Source organism: Hippopotamus amphibius, chromosome 2, assembly GCF_030028045.1.
Source record: "Hippopotamus amphibius kiboko isolate mHipAmp2 chromosome 2, mHipAmp2.hap2, whole genome shotgun sequence".
In the NCBI taxonomy this organism is placed as follows: Eukaryota; Metazoa; Chordata; class Mammalia; order Artiodactyla; family Hippopotamidae; genus Hippopotamus; species Hippopotamus amphibius.
In genome coordinates this window covers 13,554,694-13,569,505 of record NC_080187.1, presented here as the reverse complement: position 1 = coordinate 13,569,505, position 14,812 = coordinate 13,554,694, and the positions used below count along the sequence as shown (strand labels likewise).

At 43.7% G+C, this 14,812-nt stretch overlaps 1 protein-coding gene across 1 annotated transcript; it reads right to left on the bottom strand.

Annotated features, from left to right (window-relative positions):
• Positions 1-706: 706 nt before the first annotated feature.
• Positions 707-14,717, bottom strand: NDUFA8 (NADH:ubiquinone oxidoreductase subunit A8). Its single transcript, XM_057725108.1, has 4 exons — positions 14,542-14,717; positions 8,876-9,039; positions 4,711-4,876; positions 707-1,027 (listed from the first exon to the last, which is right to left on the bottom strand). Exons 1-4 carry the CDS (start codon positions 14,590-14,592, stop codon positions 890-892), a joined length of 519 nt encoding a protein of 172 aa, XP_057581091.1. The 5' UTR covers positions 14,593-14,717; the 3' UTR covers positions 707-889.
• Between the last annotated feature and the right edge of the window lie 95 nt (positions 14,718-14,812).

Sequence of the window (14,812 nt, the reverse complement as noted above, 5' to 3'; positions counted from 1 at the left end):
AGTAGTGAAAAAGGAATCGAATGAAAGGGGAAATAAAGACGTAATAGTGCTTTGAACCAAAGAGCTTTATAAATACTTGTGGCTTTAACCTGCCCAGGAGGTAGATAAGCATGTTCCCTTTAGTTTGTCCTCAAACTCAACCTCTCACAAGAGGTTAAGAAACACACCCAAGGTTGGAACTGACACTCAGACCTCCCGACTTCCTGGCTTTGGAGCTGGAAGCTCAGCCTCCAACTCCCTCGTCTATCAGGAAAAACATCTGGGTTATAACGCTTGAGGATGGGATATCAAGGGGAAGTGGTGGAAGTTTGGTTCTTTAAGAAACTCTGAGCGAGACTGCAGAAGACACAGCCAGGAGCCCCGCCCATGGCCTGAGTCACAAGGCTCCAATGTTTCTGTGCTTCTCCTCTCCTGGACGCTTCCCTCTATGACCTTCAGGGAACTCTATTTGTCTGAGATGTTGGATGGGAAGAGTTGAGACTTCAAAACGTGTGAACCCAGACCGGCCCCGAGGCGCCCTCTCAGGTAACAAAGCCTTTGCTCCACACGGTCATTTGCCTGAGATCCCACGCGGCTCCCCTGTCACACTGGCAAATGCCCACTTGAAGCAGAGAGAGAGGAACAGGCAGGACCACAAGGAGAAAAAGCAAGGGGAAGTCATCTTTAAAGGCCAAAAGGTTATATCAAACATAATAAAATACAACTGTTTCCTTTAAAATTTTTAATGGGCAGGAAATGGTATAGAATAACTGCCAAGTCACATAAATTAACGTTTTTGTTAATGTTTGTGATCCCGGAAAGAGCCCTCTATCGGCTGATGCAAACTGCAGGAGGGTTTTCGGCACCCGCTGCCTGGGCGCCTGACTGGGTGTGGGCCACGGACGCATCTTCACGTGGTCCAGAAAAAGAGGCGGCTGCCATGTCTGGAGGGCTTCAGATCGCCTTCTATCTCGGGGTTGGGCTCTGGCCTTGGTTTTGAGTGATAGGGATTCTCTGGTAAAGGCCGATCTGTTTTCACTTTGGTGACCTGTAGAGGGTGAAAGAGGAAAAGCAAAGCTGAAAGTCAGGTGGAGTAGCTGTGACCACGAACACGTCTCCCGGGGTCTCCTCTCTGCTCCGGCTGCCCCAGCCACTCCTCGTCTTTAAAGCCCTAGCAAGTCACACTTAACCCTGAATAAACAATGAAGCATGCCTGCTGTGTGTCACTCCATGTGGAAGAAGTTAGGGATACAGAAGAGAGCAAGATGCACACTGTCCTGAGTGAAGGAGCCAGACAGGAAAAGCGCCCAGGCCTTCCTAGGCGGTCACGGTAACCGAGAGGCAAATGAGCGCTGGGGGAGCAAGGCCTCCGCACGCCCACCTGTCCTCAAGGCCACGGGCCCGGACTATTTCTGCAGGCCTGACATTTAGCTTCATCTTGAAGGATGAGCAGGAGCTGACCAGGAAGATTAGAGAGGAAAGACCTTCTAAGTCAACCAAGAGCACACGCGGGGCCCGAGAGGCACGTCCTTAGCACGGCCGAAGCACAGGCCGGTGCAGGGCAGAGAGGCAGCCCCTAACCGAGCACGTCCTGTTGTTAAGAAATGACGTTGTTAGAAATGATGCCAAGCGCGTTATTCCTGTTCGTTCTCACGCTCCTCAGAGGTCAATCTGCAGGTTCGCTGGGGCCACCCAGCTAACAGTGGAAGGACTAGGACTTCAAGGGAGATGTGCCGGCTCTGAAGCCTGTGCTCTCACGTGACGTGCGACACCGGGAGGCGGGAGGCCGGGTGCTGAAGGGCGATGAGCGATGTGCAAAGACGCTTGGATTTTACCCCAACAGGCGCCACTGGAGCAGGGAAATAATTTAATTACATCTGCAGGCCAGGCCGGAAGAAGCAGAAGCGAGACTGGGGGCTGAGCCCACGGGCCAGGCGAGGGTGGAGCACGGAACCAGGGTCCCAGGGAGAGAGGAGGAGGGCGTTTTCCACCCACTTTAACCCACGGAAGTCTCCATCAGAAACCCAGCAGAAACTGGTCTCATTTTAAAGATGAGGAAACAGGCCCAGGGAAGCAGAAAGACAGAAGGCCACGGTTATGAGCAGTCTTGTTCTCTGGTGGTCTCCTGAGCCGCTCCGCACAGCATGACCACACCCATCTTCCCAGATGTACAAATGCAAACACCATTTATTGTGAACAGAGCGTTCATGGACACAACCACACAACCATTACTATAACCACCCTCTGAGGCATAAGTATCTCTAGTTCACAGAAGAGAAGCAGAGATGGCTGGCTTGTCTGAGATCAAGACACAGTAAATGTCAGAGCTGGAACCCCAGACTTCTGACTACAAGTCCAGAATAGTTTTTCATTTGCTTTTAAAACCATTTTCTCATCTCTTTGCTATAATTAGAGATCACTAATGGTTCCTTACTGCTTGACAGAGTATATTACAAATGCCTCCAGCTGGCATTTGAAGCTCCTTTAAGGAATTCAAGATGTCAATGAAATAAATCTAGAAAAAATAAAAGGAACCCTTTAAAGGACAAATTACTGTGGAAAGGACAATAAAACAACTTCCTCTTCTGAGCCACACTCAAAATAGAAAAGGAGCAGAAGCATGTGGTCCAACTAATTACTAGGTGAACGACCTTGGACAGCCGACTTAACCTTCAATTTCCCATCTGTAAAACAGGGCTAGTAGTAGCTCCCAGGTTATTGGAATAACATACATGAAGCACCTGATGTATGGAGCAGGTGCTCCATTAGTTATTTTCACTATGAATAGTATCAGGATGATGGAATGATGGGTGAGAGAGAGCAGTCCTGCTCAGGAAAGCCAGAAACTGCAGACAGACCCGACACCTGAGCTGAGTTGAGACTGGACGAGTGAACAAGAAGTCACTGGGGGCACACAGGAGGCGGGTCAAGCCAGTGGAAGCAGATGTACAAGGGAGTGATGCTAAAATGTATGCTTTGTCCAGCCAATTGTGACCTTTCTTAGAAAGAGACTGGCTACTGAACTTCAGTATAACTAAAGCTGATAATCCTTTTAAAGAAATACATTTTTGAAAAGAGATCAGATAACAGTACCTTTTTCTTTTATAGGTTTTTTAAAAAATGTTAATACAAAGATTTAGGAATAAATATGCTTTCTTAACAGCATGATTTGTACATTCTCCTTTCATGAGACAGAAATGAGAAAAGGTAGTTTTCTTTACTGTATGTAAAAGTTCCACCACTTGCCAACTTAGAATTATCAACTATTTAAAATGATACATTCATTTAGGATTAAAATAGACACACTACTATATGTAAAACAGATAACCAATAAGGACCTACTGTATAGCACAGGGAACTATACTCAATATCTTGTAAAAACCTATAATGAAGAGAATGTTAAAAAAAAGAACATATTTTTATGTATGTATAACTGTATCACTTTACACCTGAAACTAACACAACATTGTAAATCAACTATATTTCAATAAAAATTTTTTAAAAATAAAAATAATTTGTTCGGTGCAGCAAAAGAAGGTATCTGAAGTAAAGATACGCCAGATACAAAAACAAAAAAATCTAAACCATTCCTCTGCTTATGGCAATAAGCTTAAGACCCAACTATGCACAGATGCCACACACAAAGGGAAGGGAATGAACATTAACTGTGGACCTACGTGCCAGGCACTGTGCTGGGGAGTCACAGAGGCTCCTTAGCTTAATCCTCACAGAAGAACAAAGATTAATACTGGTCCCATCTTATAAACGTAGTAGGATAGGAAACGTTGAGCAATTTGCTTAAGATCCCACAGCAGTTAAGTCATGAAACTAAGACTCCAGTCTACTCTCAGTCCCCATTCAAACCAGAGCTTTTTCCCTCCACACCTTGTTACCTATGCTTCCCAGAAGGAATGAGGGGTAACGATGTTTATGAAGCTGGGACGGGTCAGATCACAAAGGGTCATGCACGTCAGGATATGCAGGGGATGCTTTATTTCGCAAGCAGATGGGAGTCCCCTTGAAAAGCTTGTTGTTAAAGGAAAGTGCTATTTGACTTGTTTCCCACACAGATCATGCCTGTAGTGATCCACCCCGCCCTCCCAGAAACTCGTGTGGCCCAGTCAAGAACTCCTGTCCAGGAAGTGGGGACAGTGAGGGGATTTAAAAAAAAAAACTTTCCGGGAGATGCTGATCTACAGGAACTGAGAACTGGATAAAGGTAGAAAGAGTGCAAAGTGAAGAAAAAAGACATTCGGGTTTCTAGCTCGGAGGGTTCAACAGATGGTGGTGTCACAACTGAGACAGGAAATATGGGAGAAAGAAAGCATGCTTTTTAAACTACAGGCATTACCTTTTTTTTTTTTTAATCACAGGTATGTTCCTGAAAAATCTGGCATAACCTCAAACCTATTTTCCCACAATAACCTCAATGTTTTCAACTGACGGCGCCCCTAACATTTTGTTTATCCTCATCGACTCCCTTCTGTTCTTCAGTTAGCTAATTAATCAAAAACAAACCTGCACATGCTGGGAGATCTATTTAAAGAAACATTTCTATTAAATACACTCCCTTTGGACTGTGTATAGCTGTGTACTCCCTAATGAAGCTGACTGGTCAGGTCTGGATTTCTCACATCAGATCTGTACTCACGGAACACCCTTTCCAGACCACCTCTGCCTCTCCCCACCCTTAATGAGAGAGAGAGAGTGAGCAGCAGGAAACCATGTTACCTTTGACAGCTCCCCCAGGTCAGGTCGCACCCAGCCCAGTTTGTCCAGCACACACTCGTCAAACTTCGCCTGCTGTTTGCGACAGTGACGAAACAGCTGCAGGCTGGAGTAATCGATGCAGGTCCAGTACTCTGTGAAAGGCTCCGCACAGTGCCGCTTTATCTGCCTGGAAAAGAGGGCCTGATTAGGGGCAGCTCTCTGCAAAAGGATGAAAAACAAAAAAGTGGGGAAAAAATTGGTGCAGACCTCACACACACAGCCTTGCTCTGTCTTTGAAATATATACACCTTGACTGTCTAAGGTGTATATATTTCACTCAGAGAACTCCTCACTTGGGACCTATTTGTTCTTTTTAGATCCAATTCTAAAGATTACCCGCTTAGCAAATTTGGAAGAGAAGGAGGCATACTCAGAGACGGGCATGCTGACAGAAGTCAGAGGTGACAGACACTGACAAAGGAGGGGACAGAACTATAAAGAGCAAATTCACAAACTAGCAAGGATCTTCTGATCCTGGGGTCCGCCAGTGTAGACAAAACTGCCCTACACGCCTCCAGAGCTCAGACTTCATTCTGTCCACGCACTGAACAAAAACAGAGGTTAATCCTTGTCATTAGGAAGAAAGTTAAGTTATATTTGCTCTCCATTAAGCAGCAACATAGCATGGAATTCATTTTGCGGTCACCAAAAACGGCTGGAGAAAAACTAACTTTTGTGTATAAAAGCGATAAGCCTCCATTATTTTGCAAAATTCCCCTTCTCTCACCATTCAACTTTGCTAGTAATCAAATAAATGCAAAGTCAGGCAAGAATAAAATACTGTTATTTCATGTCAAAGCCATACATGAGGCAGTGGAAGAAGCATGGAGCACCTCCTTCCCCCAGTGGAATAATAATGAAGTGTCTGCTTGTCACACAACGAGAATCCAGCTACACTCAACACAGGAGTCGTACTTAACACGTCTCAGGAAGAACCTCAGAAGTGGCTGAAGGAAATAACATAAAGAAAAACTGGCTTTCCATCCCTGTTCAGGTCCCCTCCTGGGAGGCAACCAACGGGTACCAGTTTCTTATACCCTTCCAGGTATTTTGAACATAACCTTGGGGGTGATGAGATGTGTAACAGGAAGGAAGAAGAAACGTCAAAGCCTGGGGAGCTTTTCTAGGTTACCTGTAGCCTTGCTGACCTGGATTTCTACCGTACAAAAAACTGCACCCCTCTAACTGCAACTTAAGAATCACGATGATGGTGAGTGACTGTGTCCAACCGGGGTTCTGGACTCCTCCAATACGCTGCGGCGGAAGAAAGGCTGCAAACCATCACTCTGGTACTTAGGTCTGTGTCCTGGGCTGTTACCCTGGCATCCACACTAACAGACAATTACCTTGCTTACAGCAAGCAACCTCAGCACCTCGGGAGCTTGTGAAATCCAAACATTTCCCGCTCCCTCTGAGTCAAAGGAAAAAATCCTTTGCCAAAGTTCTCTTAGAAAATAAATGTTTAAGTGAGTACATATTCCACCTTATTAGCAATCAAATCAATGCAAATTCAAGCAAGAATAAAATCCCATTTTGTACCTATCAAATATTTAAATAATATGCAATGCTGGTGAGGGATACCAGGATATGGTGCTGAGAACAGCATAAACTGACCCAACTTCAAAAGAAACGGGCACTGTAGTTCAAGAGCCATAAATCATGTTCAAAGCCATTTAAAGCATAATCTCACTGCTGGGAAATTTATGCCAAGGAATTAATTAAAAAATGGAAATGATCTCTACACAAATGTAATCACTGCAGATTTATCCAAAACAATCAAAAACTGAAATCAACAATGATGTTTAACAACAAGAATTGTGAGGTACATTATGGCTGGTTTATTTACTGATGGAATATCACACAGCCATTAAAAACAATGATCATGAAGACAGAGCAACTTGAAAGAATGTTTCCAATAGTTTCAAGCGAAAAATGAATTTTAAAATGTACACACACTGTGACTTTAGGCACAAAAATATCTCTGCATGTCGACAAAGACAGCAGAAGCAAGAAAGAAGGAAAGGAGCTATTGTGGAAAGGAATTTTTTTTCCTCTAACGCCACTGTAGGGGACATTTGTGGGTTCTGCCTAGCCAGCAGTCACTCCCCATTCTTCTGGAACATCCTTCACATTTTCCTTTGAGGAATGACCCCTCCCTATCGCTGGCAATGTGATTTAGATGAATCTAAACCTACTCCGCACTTCAGGCCTGATCAGTCACAGCCTTTTATCTCCTGCAACACAACTGATTCAAAGACATGCACATGAAGTTGACCAGCCAGGCCAGTGAGACTCAGTCCAGGGCCCTGTGCTCATGCTACTGGGTGGCACTTTTTGTCTGGGTCTGCAGAGCAGTCTGGAGTGGCTGGAAGTCACTTCTGCCACAGCAAGGAGAGGGTCTATTTGAAAATGAATTTGACAGAGAAAGTAGGACTAAGAAACTATGTGGGGAGAAGGGTAAAGCAAAAAGATACCAAGTAGGAGTGAAATTATTTAAGTCCTTGAATCCAGTCCTGCCTGACACCAGTCCTATTTCTGGGCTTCACAGTTATATGAGCCAATTCCCTTTGAGTTGAGTTTCTGTCCCTTTTAATAGAGTTCTGACTAATATGGTTGTTAAAACCTTTTTCTACAATTACAATTTGGATTTTTTTCCTTATATCAAGTATAGTGGCCTACCTAAACCCTTGACTCTGAACACACTCTCCTTTCCATCGTAACTGTGTGTGCTATAGTACGATAATGGTAACAAACTAGTGAACGCCTGCAAGCAAGCCCTGTGCTAAGTTGTTGTTATGTGCCTTTCGAATTCCTCACAGCAATCTTACATAATAGGTATTACTCTACAATTTGGAAATTGGGATTCATGGAGATTAAAGAATGTGCCACTATTTACAAGAGCCAAGACATGGAAACAATCTAAATGTCCACCGACAGACAACTGGATAAAGAAGATGTGGTACATATATACAATTGAACATTACTCAGCCATAAAAAAGAATGAAATAATGCCATTTGCAGCAACATGGATGGACCTAGAGATTCTCATACTAAGTGGAGTAAGTCAGAGAAAGACAAATAACATATGCTATCTCTTATACGGGGAATCTAAAATATGACACAAATGAACTTATCTACGAAAGAGAAACTCACAGAGAACAGACTTGTGGTTGCCAAGGGGGGTTGGGGGAAGGACTGGAGTTTGGAATTAGCAGATGCAAACTATTATATATAGAATGGATAAACAACAAGGTCCTACTGCATAGCACAGGGAACTATATTCAATATCCTATAATAAACCATAATGGAAAAGAATATGAAAAATATATACATATATACTTTTTAAAAAAATAATTTTATTTTTGGCTGCATTGGGTCTTTGCTGCTGCATGCGGGCTTTCTCTGGTTGTGGTGAGCGGGGGCTGCCTACGCTTTGTTGCAGTGTGCGGGCTTCTCATTGTTGTGGCTTCTCTTGTGGAGCTTAGGCTCTAGGCTCTAGGGCTTCAGTAGTTGTGGCTCGTGGACTCAGTAGTTGTGGCTCATGGGCTCTAAAGCACACAGGCTCAGTAGTTGTGGCACACGGGCTTACTTGCTCTGCAGCATGTGGGATCTTCCCGGACCAGGGATCAAACCTGTGTCCCCTGCATTGACAGGCGGATTCTTAACCACTGTACCACCAGGGAAGCCCCTATATATATAACTGAATCACTTTGCTGTACAGCAGAAATTAACACAATATTGTAATTTTATTTTACTTATTTATTTTGGTCGTGTAGCATGTGAGATCTTAGTTCCCCAACCAGGGATGGAACCTGTGTCCCCTGCACTGGAAGCCCATAGTCTTAACCACTGGACCTCCAGGGAAGTCCCAACACAGCACTGTAAATCAACCATACCTCAAAAAGAAAAAAAAAAAAAAGAACATACCAAATAATAAAAACAAATAACATAAGTAACTCTCATTTATTGTGTGCTTACCTTGGTCTATGTGATTGCAAAGCCTTCCATTTCCTACTAAAATTAGTCAGTAAAATTACCCTTCAATTTAATTAGCTGGACGTTCACTGAGACACATACACCTTGATGGTTCAACCAATGGGCACTGACGTGCAAAGATCTTACTTACCTAAAGAAGTCCAGGGCACACTGGTTGACAAGCTTGCCTTCCTCTAAACACCGCCTCGGGTCCTTCTCTTCCCAGCGGCAGAGCATGAACTCCTTGTTGGGCTTATCGCACTGAGCTCCGTAGTGATGGGCCGCAGCTTTCAGCACAGAAGAACTGACTTTCACCTGCAGAGAGGAACAGGGGAGAAGGACTAGATTTGTACCAGAACACCACTTTCTCAACCTCACCTCATGCTGGTCAAGACAGAGGGAACAGAAAGGTAGGCCTGTTCTGACTTAGCCAAGAAAACTAAAGATGGGGACTCCCATAATAATCCCTTATGATCTATGGTGCTTCAGAGATCACAAAGTTCTTTCACACACATGCTTTTCCACACCTTTGTAATAATCTCCTTTCTAGGAATAAAAGTAACAGTGGGAGGATGTATAAAATTCCCAGAAGATGACAGAACCACAGAAGATTAGAGACTGGAAGGGATCAGTAAGAGCATCTAGTCCAGCAAGTTATTATTCATAATAAAGTACTAAACTTGTGAATTTTTTAAAATTATAGAGCATATTCAAGGCAGCCATCCCTACAACTGTGTCAGCCTCATTCACTTGCAGCCCAGCACTTTTTCTCAAAAAGTACAGTGTAGCCACAGCCAGCTCACACTACGGTCCAGGGCTTGTCTAGTGGCTGCTGCAGCAGGGGTCCTGCTGGCCTCTTTCCTGTACCATCCCTTCCTGTGCCAGTACTGCAATGTTTTAATTACTGTTCGTTGTCTGGCAAGACCATTCTCCTCACTATTCTTCCTTTTTGAAATCGTTTTGGCTATTTTTACCAATGAACACCCTTCCCCCAATAATTTGCATTGGAATTGTACTAAGGGTAGTTATATATCAAATTGGTAGGGAAAGGGCACTTTTACAATATTGGGTCTCTGCTCACATTTTATCTCAGAGTCTTTCCCTAATCATCTTAGGTAAGCTAGCACCCGTGGTCACTCTATCTGTGACCACTAGAAGGTAAGTTCCAAGAGGGTAGGGATTTTGTTTTCAACAGAGGTTGACTACTGTAAAGATGCCCATCCTCCCTAAATTAAACTAATTAAGGTGGTGTTTACCGAGGTCCACCAAGCACCCAAAACAGCGCCGGGCACAAGCAGCTGCCAAGCACTCACTCTGCACCAGCAGCGGGGGAAGAACAGCCACAGAGGGTTAGGAGTTCATGCGTGATGCCTCCTCATCCAGAACACGGTATGTCTCTCCCCTTCCTCAGCTCATCCTCACTTTCTCCAGCTACGACTGCAGTCTCCTTCACACAGGAACCTTGCATATTTCTTGTTTATTGCTCAGTAGTCTCACATTTTGGATACTATCTAAATGGGATATTTTCCCCTTAGATTTTCAAGTTGGTTACTGCTTGTTCGTACACTGTACCTTCTCCGTAGCCATAGTTTACTGAACTCTCATCAGTTCTGATAGGAAACTCAAGAGGATTAGCAGAAAAGCTTCCATTGACAAATAAAAACTGTCTCCCTTCCTCTCTGATACGTTTATCTTTTTTCCCTTCTTCTTCTCTTTTCCTGTCTTAATGCTCTGACCAAAACTTCCAGGATGATACAAACAGCAATGGCAGTAGGCGTCCTTGCCTTGTTCTCAACTCTGAAGTAGTTTGGTATGATATTGGCTGTCGGTGTTTGGGATATACTTGTTTGGATGTTCCTCATTAGGGAAGTTTCTTTCTAATCATAACTGGCTTTGTTTCACTGTTGTTTCCTCCACCAGGAAAGACTGAAATTTTCAGGTTTCTTTTTCATTAACTATAAATGTAATGCAGAGCATTAACGGATTTTCTAAAACTGACCCATGGTACCTAGAATAAAATCTAGTCTGTCCGAATGCATTATGCCTTAAGATACCACTGGATTTGATGTGCAGATATTTATTAAGAATTTTTACAAGAGAATAATTTTATAATTGTTATTTTATAATAAAAATGTTATAATTTCATTTTTTTAGGAATTTCTCACAGCCTAGGTTAATTAACATTTTTAATAAGATAAAAGGCAAGGAAAGATGAAGAGATAATTCATCTACATGCTATAGGAAGAGAAGAATAAAGTTATGACTATGACTACTAATATTACAACTGTTATAATTACCAAAGCAAAGGTGAATTTAGGACATAAATGAAATTTCCCATGACAATTCTAATATGTTCATTTAAAAAAATCTGTAAAATTTTGTATTCCAGTTTTTGATAACTGTTTACACGCTTGCTTGCTGTATTACCTATCAAGAGCTGGGCAACTAAAAAAAATCAAGACTCAAACATTTTTTAAAGCTTAATATATTTTAAAAATTAATAGCTATATTTACTTCCTTGTCAAATGCCTTAAAACATCGTTACATGGCTGATTTAATTACTCCAATGCCTTCGCAGCTATCATGCCCCTAAAAGCCTATGGCTTTCTTTGCTTTACTTCCCTACAAATATAGAGGTCTTATCCCAATCTAGGTACACCCATGTTGTTGAGCACGTAAAACATGCCCTGTCACAGGGAAATCAAGAGTGAGAACCACTTATTGAATTTATTTCCCAAGGAAAAGGAGCAATTTGCGCAAGACAGCACAGGTCAGTGGCAAATGCAAAACTAGCACCAGAAACTGTGATCTCCAATCAGGCCTCTTCCCATTGCATCACTAAGGAGGCAAATAACTTCAGATGTCACCACTGCCCCTCACCTGCTTCTTCACTAAGACTGACGAGTTCCAACAGAAAGCATATCCCTTCACAGCTGCTTACTGTGAATACCCTCTCAGATTCATTCCGCTCCCTTTGTCTCAAAGAACATAGAATTTCAACGCCCTTCCTCATCTGTCCTCTTAACAGCCTTGCTGCATAGCAGGTTTAGACAGTCTGCAGGTGCGGAAAGGGAATCAGAAAAAGTCTCACAATCTACAAGCAATCTTCCGGTCCTGTTCTCTCTTCCTTAAACCAGGTCTGCACCTTTTTTTTGCAGTACTTGAGTTATACCTGGCCTTGTATTTTGCTTAAGTTATGTAAAATGGAGGATGATAGTACTTAGTTGATGGAACTGTTGTTAGGGCTGAGTTAACACACACAAAAATATCAAGAACAGTGCCTAGCACATAGAAGCACATCATAAACATTGGCCATTATTTTACTCAACATCGTCAATGTGTCCAAGGAGTTTCCTGCCCAGAGCTTCTGCCTAGTTTTCCACAGGCGTGTGTCATAACTCCAAGGTCAATGAGGTCCAAAATGGGTTTAGCCTGCTTCTCAAACCTACTCCTTCTGGCTTCCCCAGTCCTACTGTCAGGCTGCAAATCTGACATTGATTCCTCAACCTTCCCTGCCTCTAATTGCTAAGTCTGATCAATTATAGATAAATGTGTTCTTTCTTCTCTGTAAGCCCAGTCATCAATCACGCTGGGGTCAACAATATCTTCCTCAATTATTTCAACAGCCACCAAGACTGCTCTGCCTGCTTTTCTTATCCTCTCTTCCAAACATTCTTCACAGAGCTGCTGTCCTAAAAGACAATTCTTATTTTACTCTGCTGTTAGAACCAACTAGCAACAAAACCCTTGAAGGATTCAGGCTTAACAGCAGAACAAAGCATAAGTTTCTATGAGGTATTCAAAGCCTTCTGGATCCCAACTATCCTTCCAGCTGTCTCACCCACCAGACTTCAAAAAGGTACTGGCTGTTCTCTAGGACACTGAACACACTGTCCCCAGAACCCATTTTTGGCCCCATCTGCTTATCTTTGCTCAGATCCTGCCTCGTTTAGAAAGTTCTTCTCTCCATCTCTGCCTGTAAATGCCATTCTTCAAATGCCATTTAGCCAAGTCTTACATTATGCCCAAGAAGTGCTTTCTCTGTTCCCTTCATAGCCTCAGAGAATTATACAGCTGGAATCACTTCATCTTACAAATAAAATAACTGTGTCTGCAAATGGGAAAAGTGACTAATCAAGGTAACCGAATAGTGAGGCCTAGAATTTAGATACAACTTCAAATCCTACCCTCTTTTCTTAAACCATGTCTGCCCCTCTTCTGTAGCACGGAATCATACTTTTTTTTTGCATTTTAGTTATTTATGTAATTATGTTTCTCAGTTCAACTGTGTGAACTCTAAAGGCAAATTTACTCCAGAAATAGAATACATGCAAGAAGCAGAACCTCAGATGATTGTTGAACTGAATTAAAGTGCCAATGAAAACGACAGCAACTCAAAGTCTTAACCAGCTTCACGGTGGAGCAAGAAACAAACTGACTCTTGCTGGTACCCACACATTCCCCTCCCCCCCACCTTTTAGTAAATGTCACTTTATCATAATAATTCAAATAATATAATAATAGTTGCCATTCTCACAGGCATATAAGATGAAGTGAAATGATGCAGGTAAAACACTTAACACAGGGCCTGGGATATAATTTTTGGCATGTAATTTTTCATCTTCCCCCTCCCTCTCCTCCAGTGTAGCCTGATTATCCAGTCCTGCCCTGGCACTTCTCTGCCTTAAAATCTTCCACCTCTCCCCACCACCTCCCTTACAGGATAAAGTCCAAACTGCTCAGGCTGGCCTTGTGAAAGTCGCTTCCCAGCCCTGCCTCAGCCCAAGGCATCTCTCCCAGCTGGCTCAGTGACTGTTGCTTTCCACTAATGAAAGAGTCACGTCAAACAGCAAAACACAAAACACAAAAGGTCCTGCTAAGCCTTCTTACTCTTTTGAGCTTTTGCCCATAATATGATAATTTAAAAGCATGGGTTTTAAAATCAGTCCTGGGTTCACATTCCAACTCTACCGTGTGACCTTGGGCAAATCACTTCTCTCAGGACCTGTTTCCTTGTCTATAACATGGAGAGACCAATTATATCCTTCCTCACAGTGTTGCTGGAAGGATCCTATGAATTAATGTCTGTAATTAGCATCCTGCCTGACATCTAGAAAAGGCCTGACTGTGTTTGCTATAATTAGTATTATCACTCTTCACTTTTCATAGCACTAACTACACTGTACCGTAACTGTCTCTTTAAGTGTCTGTCTCCCTATTAGATTATAAACTCTATGAGGACAGGGGCTCTCTCTCTCGTTTTCCAGTATATGTGCATATGATAATCATTCACATGATAGCTCTTGAATAACTGAATGCTTTAAAGGTCCTATTACCAAACACTTTCTCAGGCTGTTAGCAAATTCACTCTCCAGCATCACCTCCTTTTTCTGCAGCTTCCTAGCTCTACTCCAATGCACTCTGCACCGACGGTGCTACTTTAAGGTGACTGTCTTTCTCCCTCGACTATTAGCACCCGGGATTGTGCACTCACTTCGCAGGGAGGTATGAGTGTTAAGTGACATTCTGAAGTAAGTAAAGTTGGCCCTGGTTGGTGCTTAATAAAAAGTACCACTATTATTCACGTAAAGGAGACGCAGGTTGCTACGGGGAAGGGGAGGCGAGTTCTAGAGCTACTGAGGAATGGGTCTCCCCGAGACGACGAGGGGGCGACCGAGGGTCAACCTGTGTAAAGTGCTGGGGGGTGGGGATGGGGGATCCGGGGCCCAGGGTCTGTTAAGCGCAAGCCGGGCTGGGCCCAGACCCGGGAATCTGCAGCCCTGTGCCCCGCTTGCCTGTCCTCCGGACGAGCCTCACCTCCTGCACTTTCAGATCCTCCAGGGTGGGCAGCTCCACTATCCCCGGCATGATGGCGGTAGCCGCGACACTAAGGAGCTGCCCGCTGCCGCGTCGCCCGCGTCTCCTTGAACTCCCCTTCCGACAGCCGGGGGCCACCTAGCATCTGCGCATGCGCAGCGGCGGCACGCAGGCGCACTGCTCTTGCCAACCGCGAGCCACCGAGCGTGCGCAGAGCCAGGAAGTTCCGTGGGCCTGAGGGCGGGGATTTGCCTTGGTCCCGCCCATCCCT